General features: G+C 38.8%; 1 protein-coding gene across 1 annotated transcript in view; it reads left to right on the forward strand.

Annotated features, from left to right (window-relative positions):
- LOC113130969 (metabotropic glutamate receptor 4-like) overlaps positions 1-17,358 on the forward strand; it is a 114,896-nt gene extending 97,538 nt beyond the window's left edge. The window contains exons 8-11 of the mRNA XM_026307983.1: positions 1,997-2,133; positions 3,406-4,341; positions 12,764-13,010; positions 15,792-17,358. Of these exons, the coding sequence (XP_026163768.1) occupies positions 1,997-2,133; positions 3,406-4,341; positions 12,764-13,010; positions 15,792-15,841 (1,370 nt within the window). The 3' untranslated portion in view covers positions 15,842-17,358. The remainder of the gene's footprint in view (positions 1-1,996; positions 2,134-3,405; positions 4,342-12,763; positions 13,011-15,791) is intronic.
- The last annotated feature ends 277 nt before the right edge of the window (positions 17,359-17,635 follow it).

The following is a 17,635-nucleotide window of genomic DNA, read 5'->3' on the forward strand; positions in this document are numbered from 1 at the left end:
CCAGTTGTGCACCCATGTAGAACAAGCACATGTTAGATTAATGAACATACTCAGGTAATTCCGAAGGTGTATATGTGTGATGGAGGAGGGAATCATTAAATATTATATATAATTGAAGGTAACTCATTAACCTGGTATTTTTTAAGAGCACACAAAGCAGTGAACAAAGGAGTAGCCCGTGGCACATTTGTGTGCAACCTCAGGCTCCCCTGTCACTTTAGTGCAGAGCACAATGCAGTGGTGGCAGGGAACTAAGGATCTCATTATGCTCCTGACTATTTACACAAGCAGTTTGTGTCACATGACAGGCCTAATTCCTCACCTGTAACTCAAACATTACATTGCAGTTGTCTCAAAATGCACCACTCTCTTCACTTGAAAGGAAGAGGACACACCGAAGCCTCACCATTTCCCTAATTAAAATGCACAGGCTGTCACTCCCAAAGTGACAATATCACAATACAAGGGCTAACACACACAAATAGCAAAACACAAACAAAAAAAACACGCAGGTCAACCTCCTTGATTATGTATGTCCACACACATGTACCTGTAAAATATATGGTACAAAAACTACCAAAACCTTATGTGATAACAGGTGGATAAAGAAACAAATTTACAGTACCTGAAAGCCATAATGACAGAACCGTCAATCTGTTAAAGGTCTTAATTTGAAAAGCAAGCACGACCAAAAGACCCATTAAACATAATCATATCACCAGTGTTATGCTGGTAGTGTTGCAGAATTAGTCTCCAGAAACCACCAATGTGCCATTCAGGGTCCAATTTTCCTCTTTGTGACAGAGGTGTCCATATGAGCACTTACAGGCTTGAGCACAAAACCCTGACTGGGACTGTGGGAGACAGACAGGTTCAGAGCTCTGAAAAGCTCAGGGATAAAAACAAAAAAAACAAAACAAACAAAAAAAAAAAACAAGGATTGACACAATTAACATCTTTGATAGAAAATATGACAGCTACGAACACAGTCAATATGCTTAATATGTTTATATAAACGTAATGCCTCTCTGCTTCATAAAGTCAGTGTAATCCTGCCATGATCACTAACTGTTTTGTGATGTGGGCGGTATTGTCACAAGGCTGAGTAAAACAGTAATACCGTAATCCAGCAGGGCTGACTCATCGAGATGTGGATTACAGCATTGCATCCTTCAGCATCGAAACAATGAGCAGGGAAAAAAATGCTCATCATCAGAAATCCATCAATAGCAATTAGTCATGTCTACCCTTTTGTAGGGATTCTGACTGTGTTTTGGGAGTCTGAATAATAAACCAGCCACAAGGACAAAAACAGCACAAGCTTATTGCTGAGTTTGAAGGTACAGAAGCATTTAGACATCAGGTTTTCTAATCTAAAGAGAACTTTTCCATGTTCCACCATGGATGTGGTTCATCTAGTTTACAGAGAAATCCTTGTTGGGCTTTCAGTGGGACACATCATTATCACTTGTCTTAAAACAGCCCACAGGAATACACTGCTACACACTACCATCACATTGACAAGGCAAAGGACATCTTGGGCAAGCAGTGTGAATAGTTAGATAAGTGTGTTTGAGTTCAGGAGGGTTCGGTTGTTGACCTCTGCACCTCCTCTGGAAAACAAGCTGTTCAAAGGCTGTTTTTTTTTTTTTTTTTTTTATCTTCTTTGCGGGCACAAAATCCATTAGATTAATGCACATTGCTCATCAGCAAGCAACACAAAAATAGACTGCTTTTGGGCCTGCATTTGTTCTTAGTATCTGACAGAATATTAATATTGAGATATTCTGCAATTCTTCAGTATATTTTCTGATCAATTAAATTGAAATTGGTTGTTAGGGAGCAAAATGCCACATATTTGCACTGGAATGATAACTGTCATAATTGCAGTAACAGTGAAAAGAACAGTGAAACAGTTTGCTTTCACAGATTGATGGTCACTACACAGAAAATTACTCAGTCATGTGCAGTAAATGATAACTCTTCTCTCATTTAGGCATAGCTGGAAACCCAGTTCTCTTCAATGAAAATGGAGATGCCCCTGGACGCTATGAGATCTACCAATACCAGATCCGGAACCGAACAGCTGAATATAAAATCATTGGCCACTGGACTGACCAGCTCCATCTTAACGTAAGCATAGCCCTTTGTATTCCACGCATATACTGTATGTTACTACAGAAAAGTATTGATAGCATTTAGCTACAAATGGTGTGTTTGTATTGGCATTTCTAATGAAAATCCTTCTATGAAAATTTGTTTTCCTCATCTCTGCAGCTAGATGTTTGCACACTAACTCCACTCAAACTATTTGATAGCGCTTAGTGCCATCTTCAAAGGTGTAAATATCCAGAGGGTGCTTTAAATGATTAACAGGGTGAACTGTGATGAAAAGAAAACCAAGAGAGCTTAAGGAGAGACATATTTAATATCATTTCTCCAAACAGCATCACTGAGTTTCAGAAACAACACTGTGGGCAGGCAGTGTGATGAAGTAACAGTATTATAACAGTAAATTACATAAAGGAACCAAACAAATTATGTTTTGACAAAATGATGAGGGGGCCTTGGGCAGACAAAAGTGAATACCATTGCACACATGAAACAGCTTGAGAGGAGCTTTGTCTTTTTTTTTTTTTTTTCTAACCTCTTTCAACATGTCCTGTGGAATTTAAAGAAAAGAAAAAGAAGGGAAGTTTGTGGTAGGCACTTACTGTGCAACATGCCAGTTCAGAGTCTAAAGCTGGCTGGATTTAATTATTGTTCTTTGACTTCTTAATTAAATGCACATTTAGAGACAAATTTACCAGCTTTGAATAACCAGCCACAGTTGAATAAAATTGATAACATTAAAGAGAGAAGACCCTTTTGAAATGACGAATTTAATTCATCTTTACAAATGAGCTTATAAAAGAGAAACATTCACAAAGGAGTAGCGTGCTGAAACAGTATTTATCTTTTCTCTTCTCTGATCAGCGACAGCTGAGTGTTGATTTTTAAACATCTATTTACCAAAGCAAAAGAGAAGAACATTTTATCTACTCCCTGCAGGGCAAACAATGGGTTGCCCATTCCCCTTGTGTCTTGCCCTTGCGATAATTTGAACTCCCGCTGTGAAATTTTGCTGAATCTAAGAGGAATGCTTTACTTGACCTACAAGCTGCCCTTTGCTACCCCCTGGTATTACAAAGGAGTACAGGAGAATGATTTAAACACCCGAACAGCAAGCATCTACCATCTAGATTGTTCTTGACCTCCAGGGATTCTGGGGATCTTTCTGAATCAATAGAGAATCTCTAACTCTACGGGGCACAATTTGGAAGGATACAAATGTCTTCTTGTCTGCTTTCGTCAATTTCTCTGTTTCCATTCACGTCTCTCTTTGCCCCTCTGCTTCCCTTACAGGTTCGTTCAATGCAGTGGCCCGGTGGTGTCCGTCAGATCCCTTCTTCAATCTGTAGCCAGCCCTGTCAACCTGGCGAGCGCAAGAAGATTGTGAAGGGTATCCCTTGCTGTTGGCACTGTGAGCGGTGTGATGGCTATCAGTACCAGGCGGACACCTACACGTGTAAGATGTGTCGCTTTGATTTGCGGCCCAATGAGAATCACACAGGCTGCGTTCCAATCCCCATTGTTAAGCTGGAGTGGAGCTCTCCATGGGCAGTCATCCCTGTGCTTATTGCAGTCACTGGAATCATGGCCACTTTGTTTGTGGTGGTCACATTCATCCGCTACAATGACACTCCAATTGTGAAAGCATCAGGCCGAGAGCTAAGCTACGTGCTTCTAACTGGCATTTTTCTCTGTTATGCCACAACATTCCTGATGATTTCCACCCCTGATGTAGTAATCTGTTCCCTGCGCAGGATCTTCTTGGGTCTAGGGATGAGCATCAGTTATGCTGCCCTACTCACCAAAACAAATCGTATTTACCGCATCTTCGAGCAGGGCACTATGTCTGTGAGTGCACCCAGATTCATTTCTCCAGCCTCTCAACTAGTTATCACTTTCACCCTGGCTTCAGTGCAGCTGCTCGGTGTGTGCATCTGGTTTGGTGTGGATCCCTCCAAGGCCATTATTGACTATGAGGACCAGCGGACATCTAACCCAGTGCTGGCTCGTGGTGTGCTCAAGTGTGACATCTCTGACCTGTCTCTGATCTGTCTGCTGGGCTACAGCATGCTGCTCATGGTCACCTGTACAGTGTACGCCATTAAAACCAGAGGGGTGCCGGAGACCTTCAATGAGGCCAAACCCATCGGTTTTACCATGTATACCACCTGCATTATTTGGCTAGCATTTATCCCGATCTTCTTTGGCACCTCACAGTCTACAGAAAAGGTAAGCTTACAAGTTTTGCTGCAATGAATTTTATTTTCTTTTTCGTCAGAATTGTTTTTTCTAACTTATGGGAATACTTCAAGGGTTTTAGATCTCACAAATGTTTCCTTAATATCACATTAATTTACTTGCCTTTTCTTTTATTGAATCTTGATTTGTTCACATGCATGGTTGGAACATGTTCATAGTATTGCAAATGTATGTGCAAATGCACACCTGGACAGGAGTTTAAAAAAAATCTTACTACACATTAATAGTAGTGTAGGTGTGGAGAACATTCTCTCAAAACTTTACAATTTCAAAGTTAATGGAAAAGGCTTTTCCATTATCTGCTACTCGGTACTCTTACATATCAGTGAGAATATTTATGATATTTGTAGCTGTGATGATGATTTTCCAGACAAAACATATAATTAAGCAAAAAACTAATGTTTTGTAAATAATGCAATATATTTAAGTTATAACATTACTACCTCTAAGGTTTTAAATTACGTCGTCCACAATTTTTGAAGAAATCGCAATTCATTGCTCAAATGTGGCAAATAAAACACAAATGCTCTTTGTTTTATTATTATTTAACGCTACTAATTAGAAATGAAGTAGAATTTAGCAGCGAAAACAAAAACCAAATAAAAGAACATGTGGAAGTCCCAGATACACTAATAATCTACCAAGCATGGACAGAGTTTTATGAGTGCATTCTCTAATACCTGTGCAGGCAGCACTGAAGCCTGTGACTTATGTATGTGATGGCTGTGTGCACAGTGCATTAAAGATCTCTGAGCTGTTTACAAAAACACAAATCCACACTCGTATTCCTTTGTCAAATCAGTGCGCCTGACCTTCTGAACCATAACCCTGGATCACATCCAGTAGGAGCACTGGGAGACTATAGGTCAAAATCCAAAAAGGGACATAGAAATGCAGGCTGGGCTTGGAACTCACATTCAGAGCAAACTGAATTTATACAAAGCCAAAGGGTACAACAATGACACAGTAGAAATGTGTAGATCCAATTGAAAGCGGTCTTTTGGCAGTATAACAAAAGCAGCTCAGTGGCTACAAGAGAGGACAGTGTTGAGGGGAAAAGCCTCCTACTGGCATGAACACTATCAGTGGTGCCAGCATGGGTCTGACAGATGCAACAAATTAATCCTTACCTCCTCCCCCCTTTGGGATTAAACAAAACAATGCATCAAAATGCTGGCTTGGAAAACTGGCTGTGATAGTTAACTTTGTGGAAAAACATTTTTGAGAGACTGAGTATGTCCATTGTGTCGCAACGTAAAATAATTTTAGTAGTATACAGCATCATAGAAAAATATGCATATAACTGCAGCCAATTGCATCACATTAATAATGCAATAAATGACCAATAGCACAACTTATTTTCATATGCTGCATGTTAATAAACACCAAACTGCTGTGAATCTGCACATTGGCCATTTCTTATCCCATAAATCCCCTGGTGTCAACACTAAAACTGAGTAACAACTTCTATATGTTTGAAATAAGAGACACCTACTGTAGTCAATATAAACTGCTTATTGTGTGTTACATTTACTGGAATATATTCAGGGAAATGGCCTGGTATGTCAGCTACCATCACCATACATCCTTGATCATCATACACAAGGCATACACACTAGAGAAAAAGCAATCCACATGCAAAGTCCACATTATTTTTTAATGCGAGTGTTGCACATCTTAAGTCGCATGTCAACAGCAGCCATGGATATCAGTGTGCTCTTTGTTTAATCATTCCATCTCCTCTCTCTGAAGATGAAAGAGAATTACAGAGAGACCGAACAGCTTTTTTTTAGCAGATGAGGTAATGCATTAGTTTCCATGGCTTTGAATAGTAAAATAGAAATGCGAAAAAAATCTTTCAAGGGTAAGTAAAGTCACACTTTTTCCTACTTTTTCCATAGCTCATTTATATACAACCCTGAAAATCCCTCATTCAGACTTAAGACATTCAGTTTCTTGCACCAAATTATATTTGTCACAAATTAATTATCACTTCCTGTAGGAAGCTGTACACACAATAGCTAGAAGTTTCACTTTTATTAGTTGAAAAATTCTACCATTGCTCTCAGCATCTAACCCAAAGTGGAAATGTAGCTTTAAAGAAATATACTTTTCTTTCTTTCTTGAGAGAATAATTATATTAACAACTAACCGAAATGGCTTTTGAGTGCTGGTTTAGTGTAGACAGAACATGCTGCACTAAAATTAAATTTTCTTTGTAGACTACTCTTAAGAGACTGTCCTCACAAGTATCAGTCATTTCAGCCATAATGCTTATCTTATGCAAATGATTTGTTAATTTTTTTTTCAATCAATTGCATTAATCAATTGCAATAAAAAAAAAAAATGTAAAAAAAAAAAAAATCAAAACAATGTCAAAAATACAAACATTCACTTTACAATGATAGAAAATGGAGAAAAGCAGATTTTTTTTCAACTGAGAAATTAAAATAATAGTTTCATTTTTTCTTGAATCCTGAATCTATTATTTTTCTTCCACACTAATGAAAAAAAAAGAAGATTATTGATGATGCTAGTAATATAGATATCATAATAAAAAACATCCCTAGGTAGGTTTAAGCTAGTTTTCATGTTTGTGACAAATTTTACCAAACCGTTATCATAAATGTGATTTTGATTTACACAGATAAATGATATCCTGCTGTCAGAATTGTCAGACCATGAAAGGCTTATCTGGGATGTTCTGAAGGGCAGTTATAACCAACATATTTTGCCTTTTTTTTTGGAGGACTTACATTGCATAACAATAAATTGCCAAACAATAAATAATATATAAACAATATAATGCTTAACCAGTCTTTCTGTGCTTCATGTGAAAAAACAAATCCTGTGATTGATTCTCTTAGCTCTTACATAAACAGTGTTCTTATTCAAGGAATTAACATGTCAAAGCAAACACACCTCATAATCATCGTACTATAAATGACAGGCCCCACAAAGCCTCACAACCCACAATGACACGTCTTTCGGAGCAATTAAATGCTCCACTTCCTCCGGGTCTTGATTTACCTTATCTAGCCGCCTATGTGCTCATCACCAGTTTACAGCAGGCCTCTGCCTCAGCATTACAAGCACAGTCATTTATTTGTCATCTGGTGCCAGGATAAATGTAACGAATGCCATGGGAGGTTTTTGCTATCATTCAAACAGGCACATCTGGTCTATCTATGGAGCATGATCACCAAGCTGTATGCTAGCCTCGAAAATAGACGTGACACCTGCTTACCTGGAGAAACAGTCTAAATCAACAGCTGTCTCAAAGACAGAGGCAAGAGGAGGGGCATCAGACAATAGCATGTATGGGAATGAGGTTTCAGCACAATAGGCTCAGTTCAAATTCAATCAGCCCACACAAAGAGGTCCTGCCATTACAGCGCATGAATGGACTGATGAATTGAGTGGTTTTGTTTATTTTTCTATGAAGTCTGCATCACTCTCCTGGCACTGTCAACTCAACAACAAAAAACTGCTGGTAGTGCACTAGTCAGACAAAGAGTGGGAGTTGCAGGGAGTTCAACAAGCCCAGATGTCAGACAAGAGTATGCTTGTGACAATGTGTGCTCAGTGTTCATCTCTGCTACCTGTTACCACCCCCTGGTCCTTTCCATTCCTCTCTTTGTCTCTTTTCAGTCCAAAGATAAACAGCATTATTCACACTAATGTCCCACAGGCCCAGTAATACATAATAAAGATTGATGCTACAGAGCAGAGGGAGCTGAGCATCATCTTGGACATGGACAGAGAGCAGTTGTTGTGTTCATTAAGCGTACAGCACAGCGGCCCTGTGGGTCTTGGCTATTGACCTCTGGGTATGCCAATAATGGGTGAACAGGCCATACTGCTAAAGGACTGCATCTTTATAAATGACATTCTCCCATGAAGCTATATTATTGCATCCCCTAAGGTTTCTATTTGTTTATTAGCTTAATTAGAGTGCAATTATAGTGAATTTTCATGCAGCAAGCCACACTGCTGAACATTTTCATAGCATGCTGAGAAATAACACAGTAGCTTAATGTAGGATGGCAATTATGCTGTTTAAATGAATTTTGCAAGTTTGCATCCAGAAGCAGAAGCTCTCTCGAGTCCCTGGTTGAAAATAGAATCTGTTTACATTTATTAACTCTCAAATTAATCTTACATTATCAGTTATCGGATACACTCACACGCTAGTGCTGCACACTGTGCAGTCAGATATATGGGATTTTTTAAAAAACATATATGCTCCCATTGATCCTCATTGTTTTCTTCGCATCTAGTTTATCTAGTCAGTAATGCTGCCTTTCGCTGCTTCGGCTAGGTCATGCCTCAGGCAAGATTTGCTGATGGCAGTGTGATGATAGGTATGTGAGATATACAGCAACTCGCTTTTATGAGCGCCAGTTGATACATGCACAGATGCACTACAATCAGGAGGAAACAAATTAATGGACTGAACACTGGAGTTGCTCTGACACTAAAAACAGGACTCCATTTCTAAGTAAATGCACTGCAGCGCCATGACACAGTAGTGTGGGAGTTGTTTCTAGTGGCATCTTGATGGTACCTGATGAAATACCAGATAGACATATAATGTACTGACTTCAAGTAAATGCTGGGCAATAATTTAATATTACTATATATTTATATTCGGGTGAATTATACTATATAGTCAAAATGTGCTTTGAGCCAGGTCAATAAATCAGCAGAGTGACTATATCTATCTATCTATATATCTGATTATATGAGATCAGCATATTAAAGACCCATCAGATGATAAAAAACGGTGGTACTGGAAGAACCAAAGAAATGTTTGCGATAATTTAGAAACAGTGTTAGTTATGTACAGACTTTTTTCCCCCAACTGTAAATGTCCTACTCTGAGAGCTGGAATAGGCTCCAGCAGATCCCCATGACCCTAAATAGGAATAAGCAGGTGTAGATAATGGATGGTTGGATGTATTTTTGCCCTAAAGAAAGAATGTTTTAATTCAACTAAAGCAACAAGTTGTTCATGAATAGTTTTAGTCAAAGGCCAGAAATGAATTAGAAATATTTTCTGGTTTTACAGTGGGTACGGAAAGTATTCAGACCCCTTTAAATTTTTCACTCTTTGTGTCATTGCAGCCATTTGCCAAAATCAAAAAAGTTCATTTTATTTCTCATTAATGTACACTCAGCACCCCATCTTGACAGAAAAAAACAGAAATGTAGAAATTTTTGCAAATTTATTAAAAAAGAAAAACTGAAATATCACATGGTCATAAGTATTCAGACCCTGTGCTCAGTATTGAGTAGAAGCACCCTTTTGAGCTAGTACAGCCATGAGTCTTCTTGGGAATGATGCAACAAGTTTTTCACACCTGGATTTGGGGATCCTCTGCCATTCTTCCTTGCAGATCCTCTCCAGTTCTGTCAGGCTGGATGGTGAACGTTGGTGAACAGCCATTTTCAGGTCTGTCCAGAGATGCTCAATTGGGTTTAGGTCAGGGCTCTGGCTGGGCCAGTCAAGAACGGTCACAGAGTTGTTCCGAAGCCACTCCTTTGTTATTTTAGCTGTGTGCTTAGGGTCATTGTCCTGTCGAAAGGTGAACCTTTGGCTCAGTCTGAGGTCCTGAGCACTCTGGAAGAGGTTTTCTTCCAGGATATCTCTGTACTTGGCCACATTCATCTTTCCTTCAGTTGCAACCAGTCGTCCAGTCCCTGCAGCTGAAAAACACCCCCACAACATGATGCTCCCACCACCATGTTTCACTGTAGGGATTGTATTGGACAGGTGATGAGCAGTGCCTGGTTTTCTCCACACATACCGCTTAGAATTAACGCCAAAAAGTTCAATCTTGGTCTCATCAGACCAGAGAATCTTATTTCTCATAGTCTGGGAGTCCTTCATGTGTTTTTTGGCAAACTCTATGCTGGCTTTCATGTGTCTTGCACTGAGGAGAGGCTTCCGTCGGGCCACTCTGCCATAAAGCCCCTACTGGTGGAGGGCTGCAGTGATAGTTGACTTTGTGGAACTTTCTCCCATCTCCCTACTGCATCTCTGGAGCTCAGCCACAGTGATCTTTGGGTTCTTCTTTACCTCTCTCACCAAGGCTCTTCTCCCACGATTACTCAGTTTGGCTGGACGGCCAGGTCTAGGAAGAGTTCTGGTCATCCCAAACTTTTTCCATTTGAGGATTATGGAGGCCACTGTGCTCTTAGGAACCTTGAGTGCTGCAGAAATTCTTTTGTAACCTTGGCCAGATCTGTGCCTTGCCACAATTCTGTCTCTGAGCTCCTTGGGCAGTTCCTTCGACCTCATGATTCTCATTTGCCCTGACATGCACTGTGAGCTGTAAGGTCTTATATAGACAGGTGTGTGCCTTTCCTAATCAAGTCCAATCAGTTTAATTAAACACAGCTGGACTCCAATGAAGGAGCAGAACCATCTCAAGGAGGATCAGAAGAAATGGACAGCATGTGAGTTAAATATGAGTGTCACTGCAAAGGGTCTGAATACTTATGACCATGTGATATTTCAGATTTTCTTTTTTAATAAATTTGCAAAAATTTCTACATTTCTGTTTTTTTCTGTCAAGATGGGGTGCTGAGTGTACATTAATGAGAAATAAAATGAACTTTTTTGATTTTGGCAAATGGCTGCAATGACACACAGAGTGAAAAATTTAAAGGGGTCTGAATACTTTCCGTACCCACTGTACCTTCTCCAATGAGAGAATGTGGGTTTTTGTTTTATATCATTACAAATTAAAATTGTTTAGACAAAATTTAATTTGGCGATATAACCTTAGCCTTTTACCTTTACCTTTTTAAGTTTTGTGAAGACAAATTCACAGATTAATTGATGCTGTAATTTTTTTAAGTTGAGCAACTATGTTATTTTGGCAACTGGAACTAATTTTGCAAATATTTATATAAACTTAAGTTGTCAAAACAAGACATGATGGTATCACCTCGGGCTCTGGGACACTGTTTTGTGACATTTTATAGACATCTAGTCAGTAATGCTGCCTTATTACTGACTAGATGTTTATCTACAGCAATACAAAATCTGCAGATTTATTGTTAATGGAAATTATCTTTATTTACAGGCCTAGCTGAAATTTGGATTAGAGATAGCTATTTTGTTAAATGAATCTAGTATTGAATCTAGTATACTAAAAGGCAATGCATTAAACTGTAAGGTGAAGTCCAATAATAAGACCATGATATTTTTATATATGAAGTTTCTTCCTCAGATGATCCTGCTCTGGAGTAAATATTCCATATTCCAAACTGTACTTGCAAGCTTCATCAACAAATGTAACCACCTTAAAACAAATAGGTCACAAATTAATTAAGATGGCTTAATTAGTGATAACACAAGATTTCATTTAAATTGAACTGCCAACATTTTGTTTCCACTTTTGTAGTTTTTTGATTCTTATCTTGAACTTGGAATTAGAAGTGAGAGGCTGACATGAATGCTTCTTTGACTTGCCTGCTTCTAATTAGTTATGATGCGAGCAATATGACATGAGTGCAGCATATTACGGGTAGGAAAGCAAAAGCATAAAGTTTCAGAGAGCTTGAGCATTTCTTCAGAGACGCTAGAAAGATAAAAGATCCAATGAGTCTTTTAATATTTAAGATTTGTTATTTATTTTGGTTGTGCCTGTACGAATGCCTCTCTTTATCAATCAGTCCCCAAAGACGAGACCCCTACTATAGAGAATGCCAGGACGTTTGGATACATTCGGTTCTGTAGTACCATTAAATTGTAACTTGCTAAGCACAACTTATAAGTTAATTTCTCTCAGATGGCCAGTCAAGCAGCCACAATATAGTACTATGTATAAGAAATTACACAAGATTTCCTTCTTCTTTAACGCTTCCCTGAAGATGACTTGTTATCTTGCTGCAGGTTGGCAAACAATTAAAATGGTATGAGTGAGAATGAACCTCAGTGTTACCCTCCGCCTTGATTCAGATGATTTGGCGATGTGTAAAATTTTCACAAGCCTGTTTCTTTTTTTATGTGCCTGCTTGTTATGAGTCAGAATAGGATCCAATTGACTGGCGTTATCAAATCTGTGTTCAGGTTGACGTGATGGCCATATTAAAACTAGCATGGCAGAAAATTAAACAAACAGGGTGGCCATGGCTGGTTTGGCATGCGTGACATAAAAACAAATGAGATGCTGATTTAAAACAAGTTTTATCACATCTCTTGCATTAAGTTGTTTTGAAGCCTTTACTGTTCACAGTAGAAACTACTTCATCTACAACTTGGCCAACACCACAGGTGACGGTCACTGCTCTAATGACACAAAGCTGATGTCACTTTACAGATTTAACATCAATGTGTATAACGTCACCGTTTGTGCTGTGCGTGTTTGCATTCTTGCAGATGTATATCCAAACAACTACGCTGACCATCTCTGTGAGCCTGAGTGCATCAGTGTCCCTTGGGTTGCTCTACATGCCCAAGGTCTACGTTGTTCTCTTCCACCCCGAGCAGAATGTCCCCAAGCGCACACGCAGCCTCAAGGCCGTGGTTACCGCTGCCACCATGTCCAACAAATTCAACCCTAAGGCCGGACTCAGACCCAACGGAGAAGCCAAGACTGAGCTGTGCGAAAGCCTCGAAACACAAAGTAAGAACATGAATGCCAATAAGGAAGTCTTTGACTAAGAACCCATTGCTTTTTTTTCCCTCAGGCATATTTTGTCCTTCAACATCTTTTAAATCAAACAAATTTATGCAGAAATAGGAAAACAAAAAAAAAAAAAACATTACTTAACAGATCTGCAGTATTTTATTTAACACTGCACTGAATGCAGTTAATGTGCCACTGCTGTTCACTTGATGGGGTGGGGTGGATGTTGTTTGCGAGTCTGGAAAGGGTGAAGTCATGAAGGAATGGATTGTCGAAACAAAGTATTCTGCAGTGCAAAATGTAACTATTCTACTTCATTAACACCTTAAAATAACGCAAGTGGGAGACATACAGTATCTGGCCGTGGTAGCTTCAGGTCTTGAAAAGTGTTAAAAAGCTTTAAATTTGAAAAAAGTCCTCAGAAAATATTTAAAGAAATCTTAAAGAGCTGTAGAGTCTTTATATTTTATCTGTCTTAAGTAGGATTATGCTACGCTAAGTTAAAACAAGTTATAAATGGTTTTGTTTGTTGTTAAGACTGGCTGGAAATTCCCCAGACCTCTGACTTAATGTAAAATTTAAATATGAACCTAAAACTACATACTTTTCAATTGGCAATTCCACAACTTTCCACAAGCTACCAATGTACCTGCAGGATGTAAACTAGTGCTGAATTAGTTTATTAATCAATTAATAGATAAACTATGTTCATATATTTATTGATTGATTACTTGTCTGAAATGAATGTCCAACTCATTTACTGTACTAGAGGTTACTGCTGGACTATTTTATGACCCAGGACCTCTTCAAATCTTTACTGGTTCCTTGAACACTGATTCTAACCAGAAATATGGAAGTGCACAACACCTTTTCATACAGATTAAACAAGCAAAAGATGTTAGTCATCTTAAAAATCTTTGCACAGACGCAGGTAAGATGTTTCCATCTCTTTCCAGTCCTTATGCTAAGGTAAACAGACCAACCAACCCTGGTCAAGAGCTACTGCTGGTTTTCCAACTATTCCTGCCCTTTCATTTTCTGATTGGCTGAACTCACCTGATCCATATAATCACCAGTGGTTAGGGCAGGGATATCTGGAAAACAAGCAGGGAAGTAGCGCTCGAGGAGCAGTGTTGTCAGTCAACTAATCAGTTGCTCAATATGTAATAAATTAACAAATTGGTTAACCTGTACTGTAGAATAAATCAAATATTTCTAATATATTTCTATTTATCTAAAATAAAAGACTATAAATCACCTACAAAATTTATTGTTGTTTAATTCATAGTTGCAGGCAGTTTTGAAGTACAGTGTAAATAACATTGGTTACATATTGTAACCCAAGATTCTGTGAATTGAGCGCAGCCCTCTGGGCTATTGCTATGGGTCATATCCCCTCTTCGTGCCTGTGCACTGAAGAGAAATTCATTTACGGTCCGGGTGTTTCCCTCGAGGCCCTCCCGCCTGATCGCTCAGAGGAGGTTAGCAAGATGGCGGGCGCTATTCTGGCTCTCTGCACCACCATTTCTGTGGGAGCAGGCGATCTAAAATAAAAGACTAAATCACCTACAAAATTTATTGATGTTTAATTCATAGTTGCAGGCAGGTTTGAAGTACAGTGTAAATAATCAAGAGGTGTCTGACTCTTTCTGAAGCTGCTAAATCTTGCAGTGTGTGCGTCCTCCTAATCTCAATATCAATAAAAGTGCTTGGCACTACTGTATCAGTGACACAATCTGGATTTACAAGTGAAGTAAATAATGACTTCAGCATCTGAGTCAGCAGAAATTACTGGTGACGTCCAAAACACTCTTCCTCAGTTTGCCTCGGGCAGAGAAAGGCTTTAATCTGTCATGTCTGTCGACAGAGATATATTCCTTCCGTCTGGCCTATTCTAATATATACACACCACATCTGCTGTCACACATTTTAAAGCTGCATTTACTTCTTGCTCCTCCAACAGTAGTGAGAATTGTTTCCTTTCATAGAAAATAAAAGAGCTGACATTGTAGTTACTGCTAACAAAAGCAGAAATCAATATAAACTTTGACAGTGCACTTACAGTAACAATGGTACACTGCTGTGAGGCCAATCAAAATAACTACATGTAAACACAAATTGCAACAATAATTGCTATATTTTCTTTATATTTCTTTTGAGGGTTAACAGAATGAATGGCAAGAAGGCAAACCTGCAGAAATGTATCCTGATGAGTTACAGTTTACAGAGGCTGTAGAGTGCATGGCTATTTGAATAACCACCATTTGTCATTGTCATCACCAGTGTGGATATATGGCTTGATGAAATTGAAAAATTCCTGTCTGGGCCAGCTCCTGCAACTGCCAAGATCTGGCGGCAATATGTCTGGATTTATCTGCTCCACCTCAGCGAATCAGCTAACATGGTCTGGGGAGACAAGTGGAAAAAGTTGAGGTCTAATAGCTGAAGGAAAAGGTGGTGGCTGGGGAGGGTAGTGGGCTTTATTGAGCACCACCACCCATCTACTGTAGGTAATAGAGGATATGTATGAAGGGCAAAATATGGCCAGAAAGCTACAGAATTTTAAGTGTTATCTTCATTTTTGCTTCACTGGACATGAGAATTAGTCAGCAACCAAACAAATTTTCAGCTATTCATCTCAAACCTGTTACACCAAGAAAAGTGGGATAAATAAAAACACCTACATGCTGAGTCTTTTTCATCTCCTTGATTGCAATACAGTAGTTTACCTTGACACTGTTTTAACAGTCAATTTCAACCTCCTTTCTTTGCTTTCAGCTTTCCCAACAAAGCAAACCTACATCAGCTACAGCAACCATGCAATCTAAGGGACAAAGGTTCTTATCATAATTCAGGATTTCCACCCTGACAGAGAGAAAAACATGCAATGGAATTTCACACAGACAGCAAAAAACATGGATGTGTCATTGTATGGCTGGGGATCACAGAAGCATTGCCCAAAGACATGACATGGAGAGGAGAGACAGCTAAGAGAGGCAGGTATGGACAAAATAGGACCAGAATAGACAACGGTACAGTTATAAGGTTCCATCATCTGTCTGCCTCACAAGAATACAAATAAAAAAAAAAAAAAAGAAAAATGAAAAATACTTGCATGGCACAGGCCTGGAAACTGAACAATGGGGCGTTTTGAGTGTTTACACTTCAGCTATGCCCTCTTTCAGACTTCTGTGACATCTTGAGCAGCACTGACTGAAAGTGAACTAAAATCAAGAATATGTTCAGGTGTTCTTAATGTTGTCTGCCAGTTTTACTAACTATAATTAATCTTAAACTCTTCAAGGCATCACAAGGGATTAATCAACACCAAAAAGGCCGAAAACACAGTCCATGGATTTCTAAGAAGGGTTTATGTTTGTTTTTTTTTAATTTTATTTATAAATGTATTCTGGGCTCATGAGTCAAATGACTGGAAATGGTGATCATCTCAACAGTACAACAGACGTGTACCAGACTTCATGGGTTTTTATTTCCTTGTGTAGTTTTCCACTGAGTTATTAAGAAGGACTACACATGTAAGACGATATCTGACAATTTTGAGCATGCCAGTTTCAACATCCTGTGTTGTGTTGTTAAAAAAAAAATTTAAGAAAAATAATATATTTGGAATGCATTAGAACTTTGTTGCAGCGTCGTTACCAATTGTTTGGGTCCGAGCCTATTGTATGTTAAAAACTGTTATCAAATGGTGAAGGTCTAGTGAGTGATTGTTTATCTGTGCTTAAGTGAGGCCATTATTTTTATGACCAGCTAGCCCAAGGCTGCCACTGCCCTCCGTGTACCTGTATGTACTTTGAAACAGTGGCTCGTGATTAAAATAAACAATATTTTAGCCAGGAGATATTACTGTAAGCTGTCATCCAGGATGACCGTTCACATCACTGCCACCAGCTACTCTCTTGGTCACATATAGCATAAGGGTAAAGCTTAGCTATACAGATCCGTTAGGAGGGGAATTAAGATGAAGTATGCCCTTGAGGGGTTTGTGCGAAATGCCCTGAAGGTGATATCCATAATGGACCAGCTAGTGAGCAAATTGATTTCCATACATGTCCTCCTCAGGCAATCTCATGATAAGGAGGAGGTGTCAGGAAGTTGTAAGGGTTTTTCAACGAATGAAAATCTAATTGCAAAAGTATACAATATCTCTATCCATCACCCTCAGTTCACTTAACAGATTAATAGTTGGCTTTGTGCAGTATAAAAGCCGTCTAATGTCTTGGGGAAAACATTGTAGGGTCATTTGTGTAGTGAATTCAATGCTGCTTTTCATGCCTCCCTATGTATTACTTTCAACACCATTTGTGTTGCAGAATAAAATGTTGAGTGCTGACCAAATTAAATGGCAAGTTAATGTATGTTATTAAATAGATTGATGATGTCTGCTTTATGTCCTGACATATCTTTAAATTGGGGAAAATGTACAAAAAGATACAGTGCCTGGCTATCTGACTATGTATTTGTAAAACCTCATGAAAACTAATGAAGTGTGTGAAGCATGTTTATTTTTTTTATACAAAATTTTATTTCTATTAAAAATGTTTTCAAACTTCATCATCTGTTTTCAGGTTTGTGGAATTCAGGAAAGTCTGTTGGTTTCT

Source organism: Mastacembelus armatus, chromosome 5 (genome assembly GCF_900324485.2).
Source record: "Mastacembelus armatus chromosome 5, fMasArm1.2, whole genome shotgun sequence".
Taxonomy (NCBI): Eukaryota; Metazoa; Chordata; class Actinopteri; order Synbranchiformes; family Mastacembelidae; genus Mastacembelus; species Mastacembelus armatus.